The 14,694-nt window shown below is 44.3% G+C and overlaps 2 protein-coding genes across 2 annotated transcripts in view; one reads left to right on the top strand and one right to left on the bottom strand.

Annotated features, from left to right (window-relative positions):
• Positions 1–6,306: 6,306 nt before the first annotated feature.
• LOC119805551 (transcription elongation factor A protein-like 4) lies at positions 6,307–6,877 on the top strand. The gene is given in 3 exon segments (XM_038317515.1): positions 6,307–6,511; positions 6,514–6,752; positions 6,755–6,877. Coding segments are annotated over 3 exon segments (564 nt in total). The 5' UTR covers positions 6,307–6,309.
• Positions 6,878–7,307: 430 nt separating this feature from the next.
• LOC119804384 (cyclin-dependent kinase 8-like) overlaps positions 7,308–14,694 on the bottom strand; it is a 30,838-nt gene continuing 23,451 nt past the window's right edge. Inside the window, 1 exon segment of the mRNA XM_042054345.1 lies at positions 7,308–7,651. Within this exon segment, the coding sequence (XP_041910279.1) occupies positions 7,308–7,651 (344 nt within the window).

The following is a 14,694-nucleotide window of genomic DNA, read 5'->3' on the forward strand; positions in this document are numbered from 1 at the left end:
AGAAATGGAGAAAGCACTCATTGGTGACTTAACAGCACTCCTGAAAGCTCTGGAAAAAAAGAAGCAGACTCACCTAGGAGAAGTAGAAGACTGGAAATAAACTGAGGGCAGAAATCAACAAAATAGAAACACAGAAAACAATCCAAAGAATCAATGAAACAAAAGGCTGGTTCTTGGAGAAAATCAACAAGATTGACAAGCCCTTAGCCAAACTAATCAAACTGCAGAGAGAGAACACTCAAATTAATAAGATTAGAAATGAAAAGGGGGACATAACCACAGACACAGAGGAAATTCAGAGAATCATTAGATCTTACTACAAAAGCCTGTATGCCACAAAATTGGAAAATGTAAAAGAAATGGACACTTTTTTAGATAAATACCATATACCAAAGTTAAACCAGGACCAGGTAAATGCTCTAAATAGTCCTGTTAGTCGTGAAGAATTAGAAACTGTTATCAGAAACCTCCCTACCAAAACGAGCCCAGGACCAGATGGTTTCAATGCGGAATTCTACCAGAACTTCCAAGAAGACCTAATACCTATACTCCGTAAGGTATTTCATAATATAGAAACACAAGAGTCACTGCCAAATTCCTTCTATGAAGCTACAGTTACCCTGATAACTAAACAGCGCAAAGACTCAACCAAGAAAGAGAATTAGAGGCCAATCTCACTCATGAACATTGACGCAAAAATTCTCAATAAAATACTGGCAAACAGAATCCAAGAACACATTAGAAAAATTATCCACTATGATCAAGTAGGCTTCATCCCAGAGATGCAGGGCTGGTTCAACATACGAAAATCTATCAATGTAATCCATCATATAAATAAACTGAAGGAAAAAAACCATATGGTCATCTCATTAGATGCTGAAAAAGCATTTGACAAAATTCAGCACCCTTTTATGATAAAGGTCCTGGAGAGATTAGGGATACAAGGGTCATTCCTAAATGTAATAAAAGCTATTTACAACAAGCTGACAGCTAACATCAAATTAATCGTAGAGAAACTCAAGGCTATCCTACTAAATTCAGGAACACGACAAGGCTGTCCACTCTCTCCTTATCTCTTCAATATAGTGCTTGAAGTTTTAGCAATAGCAATAAGACAACATAAGGGAATCAAGGGGATTCGATTTTGAAAGGAAGAAGTTAAACTTTCGTTATTTGCAGATGATATGATAGTGTACATAAGCGACCCCAAAAACTCCACCAAAGAACTCCTACAGCTGATAAACTCCTTCAGTAACGTGGCAGGATACAAGATCAACTCCAAAAAATCAGTCGTCGTCCTATACACGAAGGATAAGGAAGCAGAGAGGGAAATCAGAGAAGTATCACCTTTCACAATAGCCACAAATAGCATAAGATATCTGGGAGTAACTCTAACCAAGGAAGTGAAGGATTCATTTGACAAGAACTTTAAGTTTCTGAAGAAAGAAATTGAAGAGGATACCAGAAAATGGAAGGATCTCCCCTGCTTGTGGATTGGGAGGATCAACATAGTAAAAATGGCAATTCTACCAAAAGCAATCTATAGATTCAATGCAATCCCAATCAAGGTCCCATCAAAATTCTTCACAGAAATTGAGAGGACAATAATCAACTTTATATGGAAAAACAAGAAACCCAGGATAGCCAAAAAAATCTTATACAATATAGGTACTTCTGGAGGCATTACCATCCCTGACTTCAAACTCTATTACAGAGCTACAGTATTAAAAACGGCTTGGTATCGGCATAAAAACAGAGAAGTTGACCAATGGAATCATATAGAAGACCCGGATCTTAAACCACAAACCTATGAACACCTGATTTTTGATAAAGGAGCCAAAAGTACACAATGGAAGAAAGAAAGCATCTTCAACAAATGGTGCTGGCATAACTGGATGTCAACCTGTAGAAGAATGAAAGTAGATCTGTGTCTATCACCATGCACAAAACTCAAGTCCAAATGGATTAAAGACCTCAATATCAATCTGAACACACTGAGCTTGACAGAGGAGAAAGTGGGAAGTACTCTCCAACAAATAGGAACAGCGAACCATTTCCTACACATAACCCCAGCTGCACAGACATTAAGGGCAACATTGAATAAATGGGACCTCCTGAAGCTGAGCAGCTTCTGTAAAGCAAAGGACATTGTCATTAAGACACAAAGGCAGCCTACTGACTGGGAAAAGATCTTCACCAACCCTGCAACTGACAAAGGTCTGATCTCTAAAATATATAAGGAACTCAAGAGACTAGACAGTAAAATGCCAATTAACCCAATTAAAAAATGGGGCGCTGAACTGAACAGAGAATTCTCAACAGAAGAAGTTCAAATGGCCAAAAGACACTTAAGGTCATGCTCAAACTCCCTAGCTATCAAGGAAATGCAAATCAAAACAACTTTGAGATATCATCTTACACCTGTCAGATTGGCTAAAATCCAAAACACCAATAATACCATTTGCTGGAGAGGTTGTGGGATAAGGGGTACACTCATCCATTGCTGGTGGGAATGCACACTTGTGCAACCACTTTGGAAAGCAGTGTGGTGGTTTCTCGGGAAATTCGGGATCAACCTACCCCAGGATCCAGCAATTCCACTATTTGGGAATCTACCCAAGAGATGCCCAATCATACTACAAAAGCATTTGCTCATCTATGTTCATAGCAGCATTACTTGCAATAGCCAGATCCTGGAAACAACCTAGATGCCCTTCAGTGGAAGAATGGATGAAGAAACTGTGGAATATATAGAGGCTAGAATACTACTCAGCGGTAAAAAGCAATGACATCTTGAATTTTGCATGCAAATGGATGGAAATAGAAAACACTATTCTGAGTGAGGTAACCCAGACCCAAAAAGATGAACATGGGATGTACTCACTCATAATCGGTTTCTAGCCATAATTAAGGGAAATCGAGCCTATAATTTGGGATCCTTGAGAAGATAATAAGAAGGTGAACTCCCAAAAAAAGATATAGTTATCCTCCTGGATATTGGAAGTAGACACGATTGCCAGGCAAAAATTGGGAACTTGAGTTTTGGACGAGAGGCGGCCAAGGGAAGATGGGGAGAGAAAAGCTTGAAGGGGAGAATGGGGGGAGCTCGGAGGAATGGGATGCTTGGGATACAGGAAGGGTGGATATGGGAGCAGGGAAGCATATATCTTAATTTAGGGAGCCACCTGAGGGTTGTCAAGAGACTTGACCCTAGAGGAGTTCCCAGGTTTCCAGGGAGACGCCCCCAGTTAGTTCCTTGGGCAGCTGAGGAGAAGGAGCCTGAAAAGGCCAGTTCCTATAGCCATACTGATGAATTTCTTGCATATCACCATAGAACCTCCACCTGGCGATAGATGAAGAAAATGACAGAGCCCCACACTGGAGCACCGGACTGAGCTCCCAAGGTCCTGATGAGGAGCAGAAGGAGAGAGAACTTGAGAAAGAAAGTCAGTACCGTGAGGGGTGCGTTCACCCATGGAGACGGTGGGACAGAACTAACGGGAGATCACCAACTCCAGTTGGATTGGGACTGATGGAACTTGAGACCAAACCAGACTCTCTGAATGTGGCCGACGGTGGAGGCTGATGGAGAAGCCAAGGACAAAGGCGCTGATCTTTGACTATTCTACATGGACAGGCTCTGTGGGAGCCTTCTCAGCTTGGTTGATCACCTTCCTGGACCTGGGGGGAGTTGGGAGGACCTTGGACTTAGCATAGAGTGGGGAACCCTGATGGCTCCTTGGCCTTGAGAGGGAGGGAGGGGAGGCATGGGTGGAGGAGAGGGGAGGGAAGGGGGAGAAGGAGGGGAGGGAAGGGGGAGGAGGAGGGGAGGAAATGGAATTTTTTTAAATAAAAAAAGAAAGAAAAAAAGAAGAAAAAACGTAGAAAAGAGAAGAAAAGTGGACAGAGTCAGGGGGGCGAGAGCCACTGCTGGAGGGGCAGGGCTTACTGTGAGGGAAATCAGATTACCTCCTGAAAGGATGGATCAGTATAGCCCCTTTCGCTTTTTAGTATGGCTTAATGGGGAGGACCCCCATTGTGGAGAAGGGGTCTTTTGACCTTCTGTTTGGCTGACCCAGCTGGACCAACTCTTCACCAGGGAGAGAGCGGCATGTCTCCATTCAGAGTGACATTTCATTCTTTAGGAAGAGAGGCAACAACATCCCATTAATGAGTTTCAAGACTACAGACAACAGAACCATCCAAAGGTTTAGGTGAAGGGACAGAGGGGCTACCCATGGAAGAACAAATAGAGGCTGCAACTTGTTAAAGCAACAGAGTCAGACATTTGTGCTCTCCAGAGATTCAAGTGAGAATGCTTTGTGTTGGAGATATCTTTTAAAGCACCCAAGGCTTCGGGAATGTCTTGAGAAGATGGAGCAGGAGCCCAGGCAGCTGGAAGCCGGGTATAGAGGGTCATGAACTAGTGGGCATATTAGATGTATTTAAAGGCAAATTGGTTTGACCTTCGGTCTTGAAGATGACGCGGAGGCGTGTTTTGGTCACTCAAGCTGTGTGCTGAAAGGATGACTGATCACAGCCCTATTTTCATCCAGGGTCTGGTCATTGCCCCTTGTATATGCAGTTTCCCCTTTACAATAAATTAGTATTCTGTCTCTTAAGCCCCAAACACAAGTCCGTCTACTTTTGCTATTAGAAATAGCATGAAAGTCAGACAATAAAGTTAGGAACTGTCATTTAGTGAGATGAATTCCTAATTATTTCTCAAAAGTGCAATATCCCATTATCCACACATTAACTTCACAGTTATGGGGCTTACTTTGGTGATTTTGGACTTACAATAGCTTTGAAAGCAGCTTTGTCAAAATTCTTCCAGTAAACTGAAGAATAAAAAACCTGGCATTGAATAAAATTCTTTTTAAAACCAACTTTCCAACAAGAGAAACAGACACACCCAAGAGGTGAGGGTGTTTCTGATTCAAGGAGGTGGTGTGTTTCTGGCTGAGTCTTGCTAGTTGGCAGGAGGTAGGGCTGGTGCTGGGATGCTGTCACATGTCTTTTTAGCTGGAGTGCCCCACCCTCACTCCCCAGGACTCTGTCCCAGAGCTATCTCTCAGGTCCTTGAGCTCCCAGTTACTGTTCTTGCTTCTCTCAGGTCAGTGTGAGGCTTTGTGCCTAGACAAAGGCTGAGGGTTGAGGCCAGCTGGGCGCTAGGAGGGGAAGATTGGAGGTGGAGTTTGGGACAAGGGAGGAGGACTTGTGTGTAGACCAAAGAGGCAATTGGAAACTGGGTTGCTGGGGAGCTAGCAGCCACTGCGCAGAAGGCAGAGAAGCCCCAAGTATCCCCACCTGCCTGCTACAGCCCACCCCAGGACCTCAACTGCCTTCACTGTCCCTATTCGGGGTCCCCTTGGATTCCCTGTTCTGGACAGGGGCTGTGAGGTGCTCTCTAAGACAGGGCATGGAAAGGAAGGAAAGGAAAGGAAGGAAGGAAGGAGGAAGGGAAGGAAGGAAGGAACGGCCACAAGGGAGGGAGGGAGGTGAGGGAGGGAGGGAGGGAGGGCAGTGGAGGGAGGGGCGAGCTGTGGGAGGGAGTAAGGGAGGGAGGGGGGCGGGAGCGCAGTGCTGCCAGGCCTTCTCACTCGATCCGCTTCTTTCCGGCAAGGAAGGAAGGAAGGAGGAAGGAAAGAAAGAAGGAAAAACAACCATTTCTGACCGAAAAAGCTGTTCAGCGCCAAGGTGGGCTCTTGAGTTCCAGCCAGGTCAGGGAGACTCACAAACCCCAAAATAGTTAGAAGAGCGTTCTCCTTTTGAGCCAAGGCCTGAAAAGAAATGGTGGCTGAAGCTCAGAGAGGGATGGAGGAGGATAGGTCCTGAATCCAGAACAGTTTCCCAGTCCCCGCTTTTCACTGACCCTGTGCCCTGTCAATGCATATTTGAGTCTGCTGTTGTCTGCTTGCTGAGACACCTGGAAAGGAGGGGCGACCTGCTCTGGATGCCTGCAAGTCGGTGTATAGCAGCAGCATGGAGAGGCTCACAGGCAGAATTGGGGCTCCACTGCGCACCCCCACCCTTTTCCACAGTGTTTGCCACAGTGAAAGAGCACAGGGAAGGTGGCAGAGTCCGCCGGGGTATGCTTACCTCACCTGTGAGGTGGGGTGGAGGCAGCAGGCACACTTGGAAGGCAGACAGGCTTAGTTGGAGAGCCATTCTCAAGGGCAAGTTGCAAAGGCTAAGATGAATGCGCCTGCCATGCCCGCTCCTCATTATCAGTGTCTTCTCTATTTTCTCTTTTTCCCCACCCCACCCCCACCTCTGCTCCCAGGATGGAAAAATAAAAATCTGGACATGGACGAACTCTCGAGTGAGAAGGAAAGAGTGCCTTCAAAGCGAGGACAAGTGGACAATGGTCCAGAGCCACAGGAGGAGGGACAGTCAGAAGCAGCTTTTTCTCTGGGAGACAGAGAGCTGTCAGAAAAACAGGCAAAGGCAGGAGATGAGGGGATGCTGCCAAGGCGCCAAGGGCAGCCAGAGCCTGAGAGAAGGGCAAAACAGGAAGTCCAGAGAGACAGGGAAAGCTAGAAAGTAAAGGGACCCCTGCAGGAAAGTGCCCAGCTGAGGACCACATGCCCAGAAAGGCCAAAAGCAAAACCAACAAGGGGCTGGCCCACTGCCTCAAGGAGTATAAAGAGGCCATCCAAGGCAAGTGCTTCAGCAATGAGGACACGAGAGAATCTGACGACACGGCAAGGGTGAAGGAAGATGAGAGAAAGAACAAGCAGAAGATGGGGCAGATGCATCTTCTTTTGGGATGCAAAGAAGTCTGCAGGACCCCTTCTACCCAAGGGGCCCAAGGGAACTCAGGGGTGGTTGTAGGGTCCCCCAAAGGGACATTGAAGACATCCCTTATGTTTAGCTTTTGGGCAGCATTTGCATAGTGCCCTACCCTTATGCTGCTGCTTCGGTTTAGGCTTTTCTCCCGTTCGCTGCAGCCTTTTTGACCCAATGTGTGCCATGTTCTGATTCTCATGTAGTAGATTTTCCTTCACTGCATGGGAAAATACTCAGAGCGCATAGTCAAATTAAGTCCATGAGCCACAGAGCCCTCTATGTGGCATCAGCCCACTTGTGTGAAACTGCAGCACACAGCAGTGTGCACCGAGAAAACAAGCCTGGAAATTCCTTGTGCCTTCCTTTATTGTTTTCTCAATAGTTTGTTGTCTCCCAGGATGACTGCTCCTTCTGGGCATAAGATACAGGAATTGGGAGCTAGTCACATCTGTGCATGGGGAGGTGGAGTCAGTGCATTTTTCCTTCTGGATGTAAACTAGGAGGTAATATTTGTGTTACTCCCGGAGCTCCATGATGGAACAATCCATGTCTCCTTTACTGCTGTAAGGCAGAGCCTTGACACCTGTGAAATGGGGATACATCTTCCCGTGCAGGGGTGTGGAGAGGAGCACAGGAAGCATGAGAATGAGAACTGCTGTGCCCTGCTCCTGACTCTTCCCCTGCATAGGAGTCAGGAACTTGGTCAGGCACTTGTGGCTGGGCCAAGGGAGGTCTCCCCTGTGCCCAGGAATAAGTCCAGATAACTGAGAGTCTGTGCCATATCTCTCTGGCGCTATGTCCTTTTTGTACCTTTCTTCCCTTCTCTCGAGACACTGTTGCTGATGGTGGTCTGGAGGCCCTGCTTAGCAAAGGAATCCTTTAGCCCAACAATAGGGTAGAGAGTCCCACTCTGACTCCAATGGGATTCTCTTCCCCTCGGCTGAGGACTCCGTTATCATTTGGGCCTTGATAATCTGTGAGATTCACAGGCACTCTCTTCCTTGATTGTCTATTCCCACAAGCCCCTCCAGGAAACTTAGACAGAGCCCAACAAAGCAGGAAACCCCATGGATGAACAGGAGCGCTACTGCTGTCCAGTAATCTGAGCGCTCACATGTCCTTCTTCAGGAAATTCACCTTAAGCCCTCTCTTTCTGTTTCCATAGAATCACCACTGCCCTTGTGAGTTTTCCACTATCTGTATAAGATGAGGTTATTTTCTTACAGGTGTTTTAAAATAGACCCTTTTTGGAACATGTGCCTGTTTTCCAAATTATTACTAAAATGACAAGGAGTTTCCACATACTCCAAAGCAGGCATGTACTCTTACTGAAACCATTGACTATGATGCTTCATTTGTATAATGTGTCAATACAATATTATTTCCTAAAGTACATATGTCATTCCTAGTCTTCATTGTATCCCTTCTTTATTTCTTCCACATTGCTACATGATATTTTGTCATTACGTCTCCATAAGTTGTTTTTCTTGGTTGTTTGAGCTTCTCCCACTTTTTTGCTTGTGTTGCTGTCCTCACTAGTTTTCGAGTACTTGTCATGTTTTGGTTGCCCCACATTTTTGTTTGTTTTCTGTTTTTCCTGTGTTTACATGCACTATGAGTGTGATTCATGAGGAAATACCACAGAGAGAAAATGTCATTGGCATAACATCATATAAAGATGACATGCAATTCATTTCACATATCACTATTCATGTTAAATGAACTTTTGCTGCCAGGATGATGTAGGGTGCATCAAGATTCTTATTTTATTTTATTACTTTAAAACATACCAATCCAAATTCCCACTCCCTCCCCTTCCCCCTACTCCCTTCCCACTCCCTCTACAGACCCTCCCACCTATCCCCTCCAATCCTAAGAGAGGGCAATGTACCCTGCCCTGTGGAAAGTCTAAGGCCCTCCCTACTACATCAAGGTTGAGCAAGGTATACATCCAAAGGGAATAGGATCCCAAAAAGCCTGTGCATGCAACAGAGACAAATCTCAGTGTCACTATCACTGGCCCCTCAGTCTGCTCCAACTGTCAACCACTGATGGAGGAGTGTCTATGTGTTACTTTCATTATTAATAAAGATCCTGCCACCGGGCGGTGGTGGCGCAGGCCTTTAATCCTAGCACTCAGGAGGCAGAGGCAGGCGGATCTCTGTGAGTTCGAGACCAGCCTGGTCTACAAGAGCTAGTTCCAGGACAGGCTCCAAAAAACCACAGAGAAACCCTGTCTCGAAAAATCAAAAAAAAAAAAAAAATAAAGATCCTGCCTTGGCCCTTTAAGAGAACAGAAAATTAGGTAGGTGGAGTAGACAGAACAGAATGCTGGGTAGCAGGCAGTGGGGAGACGCTTCAGGCAGTCGCCATATGCAGTAGCCATGCTTCTCCTCTCTGAGATGGATGCAGGTTAAGATCTCTCCTGGTAAGCCACCCCTCGTGGTGCTACACAGATTACTAAATATGGGTTAAAGGAAGATGTGAGAATCAACCAATAAGAAGCTACAGATAACGGGCCAGGGGCCACGCAGTATTTAAATGAATACAGTTTCCATGTAATTATTTTGGGCAAAACTAGCCGGGTGGCGGGACACAGCCCCGCGGCTCCTTCTACAAACCACATTCAGAGGGATTAGTTTGTTCCCATGCTCGTTCACTCCCAAGCCAGTTGGAGGTGGTGAGGCTCATTTAGCTCAGGCAAACTCTCTCAGTGGATGAACCCCTCATGGTCTTGACTTCCTTGCTGATACTCTCACTCCTTCCGCTCTTCAACTGGATCTTGGGAGCTCAGTCCAGTGCTCCAATATCGGTCTCTGTCTCTGTCTCTGTCTCCATCTGTTGTTGGACAAAGATTCTATGGTGATATTTAAGATAATCTTCAGTCTGACTACAGGGCAAGGCCAGTTCAGACACCCTCTCCTCTATTGTTTAAGATCTTACCTGGGGTCATCCTTGTGGATTCCTGGGCATTTTTCTAGAGCCAGGTTTCTCACTAACCCCATAATGGCTCCCTCAATCAAGATATCTCTTTCTTTGTTCTTAAATCTGGACGGAGGAAAGACAGGATTCTTTATGGAGATGTTGCTTAAAAAAAAATTTTCTCACCCTTGCGCAAATCTTTCCCCTATAAAATAGTCACTCTTTGCCACCTATACTTTCAGAATGGGGAATTATTCTCTATCTTAATGAGAGGGTATTTAAATTATTTTTAATTGTTTAGCACAAGGTATTTGCCTCTTCTCCATTTGTTCATGTACTCCACTTATTGCCATGTAAAACTACTTCACATGTTTTGTTGCTCTAATTATTTCTTCCTTGGTCATTTAGAGGTCTTTCTGTGGTCTCCTGTATTTAATTCATGTGCCTGAGTTGTGGAATTTATATTCTATGTTCTTTTACTACTAGATGCTCTAGGCAAGCATAGTCGTACATACTTCTAATATTAGAGAATCTATACTGTTAGCCTAGCCTTGGCTACATATCAAGATCATTCCTTAAGCAACTACAGTAAAAGATGTTTTAGCCTTACCTTATGTACGTCCTGTTCAATTCTCAGAGTCAGGCATTTCACCAAGAATTTGTGATACCTTTTTTTTGGAGAATGGCATTTAAAACCAAATATGTGGCCGGGAGTAGTGGCACACACTTTTAATCCCAATATTTGACAGTCAGAGACGGTGGATCTCTGTAATTTCAGTGCTAGGCTGGTGAACATAATGAGTTTTGGGACAGATAGAGTTATATAGTGAGATCTTTTCTCAAAAAATGAAAACCCCTCTCCAAAGACAAAGAGCAATCAGGGTTCCCTTCACTATGTTAAGTCCAAGGTCCTCCCAGCTCCCCGTAAGGTGGAGTGGGGGTATGGGTGGAAGGGAGGGGAGGGAAGGGGGAGGAGGAGGGGAGGAAATGGAAATCTTGAATAAAAAAATGAGAAAAAAAATGAAAACCCAAGAACAACAACAACTATAAAAAGTTTAAATCAAGGATGTGACTGCTTGCCATACTCATTGCTATACTATATAATTACAACTCATCCTTAGTTAATATATCAAGCTCATATGTACACTTTTAGTAAGTTGCAGATGAATATATGTAGGATCTGCGCAGGTATTCAAGTTGCCACGACCGACAGCTTCTCTCCCAGGCCATGGCTGACAGCCTGGAATGTGCACTTTCTCCATTCATCTGTGCTTTGCAGTCATACACGTGTATGAAGAGAGGTCAGTGCTACTCGCTAGCAGGATGTGGCAGACATTCAATTAGACTCTCATGGAAAGAACATGAAGCTGGGATCCTCTTAAAAATCTACTCTATAGGTAAGCCTTTCCTCCCTGGAGATGGAGAACAGATGTGTCCAGAGATCCTCAGTTGCTTACAGATGACTATCACCTTACAATCCTTTTCTAAACTTTTAACTGGCATTATCTTATTGCTGGAAGCAGGACTTCTAGGTCAAAAGCCATTCATGCTATTAATTGAAATACTATGCAGAGAGAAGAGATTTGTCCACTTGGCAGTGTTCAAAGACATAGTGAGGCACATTAAAAATTTTAGCAGTTTGTATAGATAGAAATTCATGAATATGTTATTTCCAAACTACAGGTGGTTTGGAGTCAATTGAAGCAACAATGAGGGGTAACTTTTATGAACTGCTCACAGAAGGATGAAATCAAATACATTTGGTTGGCTAGAGTAAAAGTTCCTAGTTAGAGGTTAGTTTGATGGCTTCATGTTGATTAGAGCCAACACTTGTTTTACTGTTGATGTTTGGCTGGCTTTTGTTTTGCTTATGTAATAACACAAGGGGCAAAAATCATTTTAACTTAAGGTTATCTCCTAAATTAGCTATTTAACAGCACTGACAAATGCATGGTTGCCCATTGTCCCTTCATTCTACAAAAGCCAGTATATTAGGGCTCCCCCCAAAAAAAACAGAAACATAAACTTTGTAAAATTATATAATTTAATTAAAAAATGAAAAAAAATTCCACCTCATCCCTTCCTCCCATTTCCATCCCCCTTCCCCTCCCCCTCCCTCTCCAGTCAAAAGAGCAGTCAGGGTTCCCTGCCCTGTGGGAAGTCCAAGGTCCTCCACCCTCCATCCAGGTCTAGGAAGGTGAGCATCAAAAAAAAAAAAAAACTGGGCTCCCACAAAGCCAGTCCATGCAGTAGAATCAAAACCCAGTGCCATTGTCTTTGGCTTAGCAGTCAGCCTACATTGTCAGCCACGTTCAGAGAGTCCAGTTTGATCACATGCTCCATCACTCCCAGTTTAGCTGGCCTTGGTGAGCTCCCATTAGATCAGCCCCACCGTATCAGTGGGTGGGCATACCCATCTCGGTCCTGACTTCCTTGCTCATGTTCTCCCTCCTTCTGCTCCTCATTTGGACCTTGGGAGCTCAGTCCAGTGCTCCAATGTGGGTCTCTGTTTCTATCTCCATCCATCGCCAGATGAAGGTTCTATGGTGATATGCAAGATATTCATCAGAGTGGCTATAGTATAGGGCCAGTTCAGGCGTCCTCTCCTCAGCTGCCCAAGGAACAAGCTGGGGACATCTCCTTGGACACCTGAGAACCCCTCTAGAGTCAAGTCTCTTGCCAAACCTAAAATGGCTCCCTTAATTAAGATATATACTTCCCTGCTCCCATATCCACCCTTCCTCCATCCCAACCGTCCCATTCCCCGCCCAAGCTCTCCCCCATCCTCCCCTTCTCCCTTCTCTCTCCCCATCTCCCTTTACCCCCACCCCACCCCCACCCTAAGCTCCCAATTTTTGCCTGGTCAGCCTGAATCTTAAACACCATGGGAGTTGAGCCTAAGGTGTAAGTTGAGTCTCTGTCCTATACTGGAGGCCCAAGGAACCAAGAGTTAGTTGCCAGTGCAAGTTTCCAGAATTTAAAGGACCAGAAGCTGGAGTTCCACTAACTCGATGGATTAGATTCAGCTTGCTCGCACTCTTGAAGATTGATGGATCTGCCTTAGTCTACTGACTGAAATTCTAAGCTCTTACAGAATCAAAATACTCAGAAACTTCTTACCATCTGCTACTAGTGTCAGTTGCCTCAGTCAAGTTGCCATAAATTTAACCATCACAGCCAGACATTGCCAGCTTTTTTTTTTTTTTTTGATTTCTTCCACCTTTGCTTGGGTTATGGGAATCAAACTAGTTTGTCAGGCTTGAATATCAAGCACTTTTACTTTCTGAGTCCTCCCTCCTTCCCTCCCTCCCTCCCTCCCTTTCTCCCATCCTTTCTGAGGATCTGGGGAGTTCACACCTCCCAACATAATCCACTCCTCCCCCATTTCCCTTCAGAAAAGGACTGCCCTCCCAGTGATATCAATCAACATGACATAACAAGTTACAATAAGTCTAGGCACAAACCTTCATATTAAAGCTGGGCAAGGGGACTGAGTGGGAGGAAAACAGTACAAAGAGCTGACAAAGAGTCATAGACAACCCCTGTTCCCACTGTTAGGACTTCCACAAGAAGATATGCAGAGGGTTTCATAAGTCCCATGCTGGTTGTTGGTTCAGACACTAGGCCCCCTATGAGCCCAGGTCTGTTGATTTCATGGGATTTTTTTGTAGTGTTCTTGACACCTCTTGCTCCTACAATCCTTTCTCCCCTTCTTCCACAGGATTCCCTGAGTTTGACTGTGGGTCTCTGCATTTGTTTCTATCAGTTGTTGGATGAAGCCTCTCTGATGATGATTGTGCTAGGCTCCTGTCCATGAAGATAGCACAATATCATTAGGAATCATTTAATTTTTTTGCTGCTTCTATCCTAGGTCTCTGAACTATCCAGTCTCTGGTTCTTGGGGCTCTAGGAAGTATCAGGGAAACATTTATTTTCTAAACATGAGCCATTCTGACAAGGGTGAAAAGGAATCTCAAAGTAGTTTTAATTTCTATTTCCCTGATAGCTAAGGTATAATACATTTTCAAGAATTATGGGTCATTTGTGTTCCTTCCTTTAAGAAATATCTGTTCAATGTGCTAGCCCTACTAATGAGAGGAATAAGGATCTCTTATATTTAATTTCTGCAATTAATTATGTATTCTCAATATTAACCTCTGTCTGAAATATAGCTGGCGGAATCTTCTTGTTTTTCTGAAAGCTATCTCCTCATTCTGTTTATAACTTCTTCTGCTGCAAAAGGCATACTTAATTTCATAGAATCTTATTTGTTACTTTTGATAATTTATCTGATAATAGAGTCCATTTAAGGAACACCCTGCCTAGGCTTCTATCACTAAGGGCTTCTCTTATGTATGCCTCTAGCATTGTCAAAGTTTGAGGTCTTCTGTGAAGATCTTTCAGGCATTTTGAATTTTTGTGTGTGTGGGGGTAAATCTAGTTTTATTCTTTTCATATGGAAATGCAGTTTTTCCACCATTGTTTGTTAAAGAAGCTGGCTTTAATTGTATGCTTTTAACAGCATTACCAGTGGTTGTTATTCGTTTTTATTGAGCTATATATTTTTCCACTTCCTTCCCGTCTTCCCCCTCCAATTCTACCATCTCTCATAGTCCCCATACTCCCAGTTTACCCAAAAGATCTTGTCTTTTTCTACTTCCCATGTAGATTATACAAATAACAAAAAAAAAGAAAACATCTAAGTAGGAGAGCAGCCTGTGTTGTTAGATACCTTAGACATGTAGGGCCCACCTCTGTCCCTATTTCCTGACTACCTTGAGGTCCCGATGGCTGACGTAGTTAGTGCACTTGACTTTTCCTCTTCATGACAGTTTGCTTGGGGTACTTTGTGTAATCTCAAAAGTCCATAGTTGGTAAAATAATGTCTTTTGGCTGCATTTGAGCCTTTCCCACACACCTTATCTCTTCTTCCAGGTTAGACGACTTTATAACACCCACAGGCTGACTTGAGATCTTGTC

This window comes from Arvicola amphibius, chromosome X, assembly GCF_903992535.2.
Source record: "Arvicola amphibius chromosome X, mArvAmp1.2, whole genome shotgun sequence".
In the NCBI taxonomy this organism is placed as follows: Eukaryota; Metazoa; Chordata; class Mammalia; order Rodentia; family Cricetidae; genus Arvicola; species Arvicola amphibius.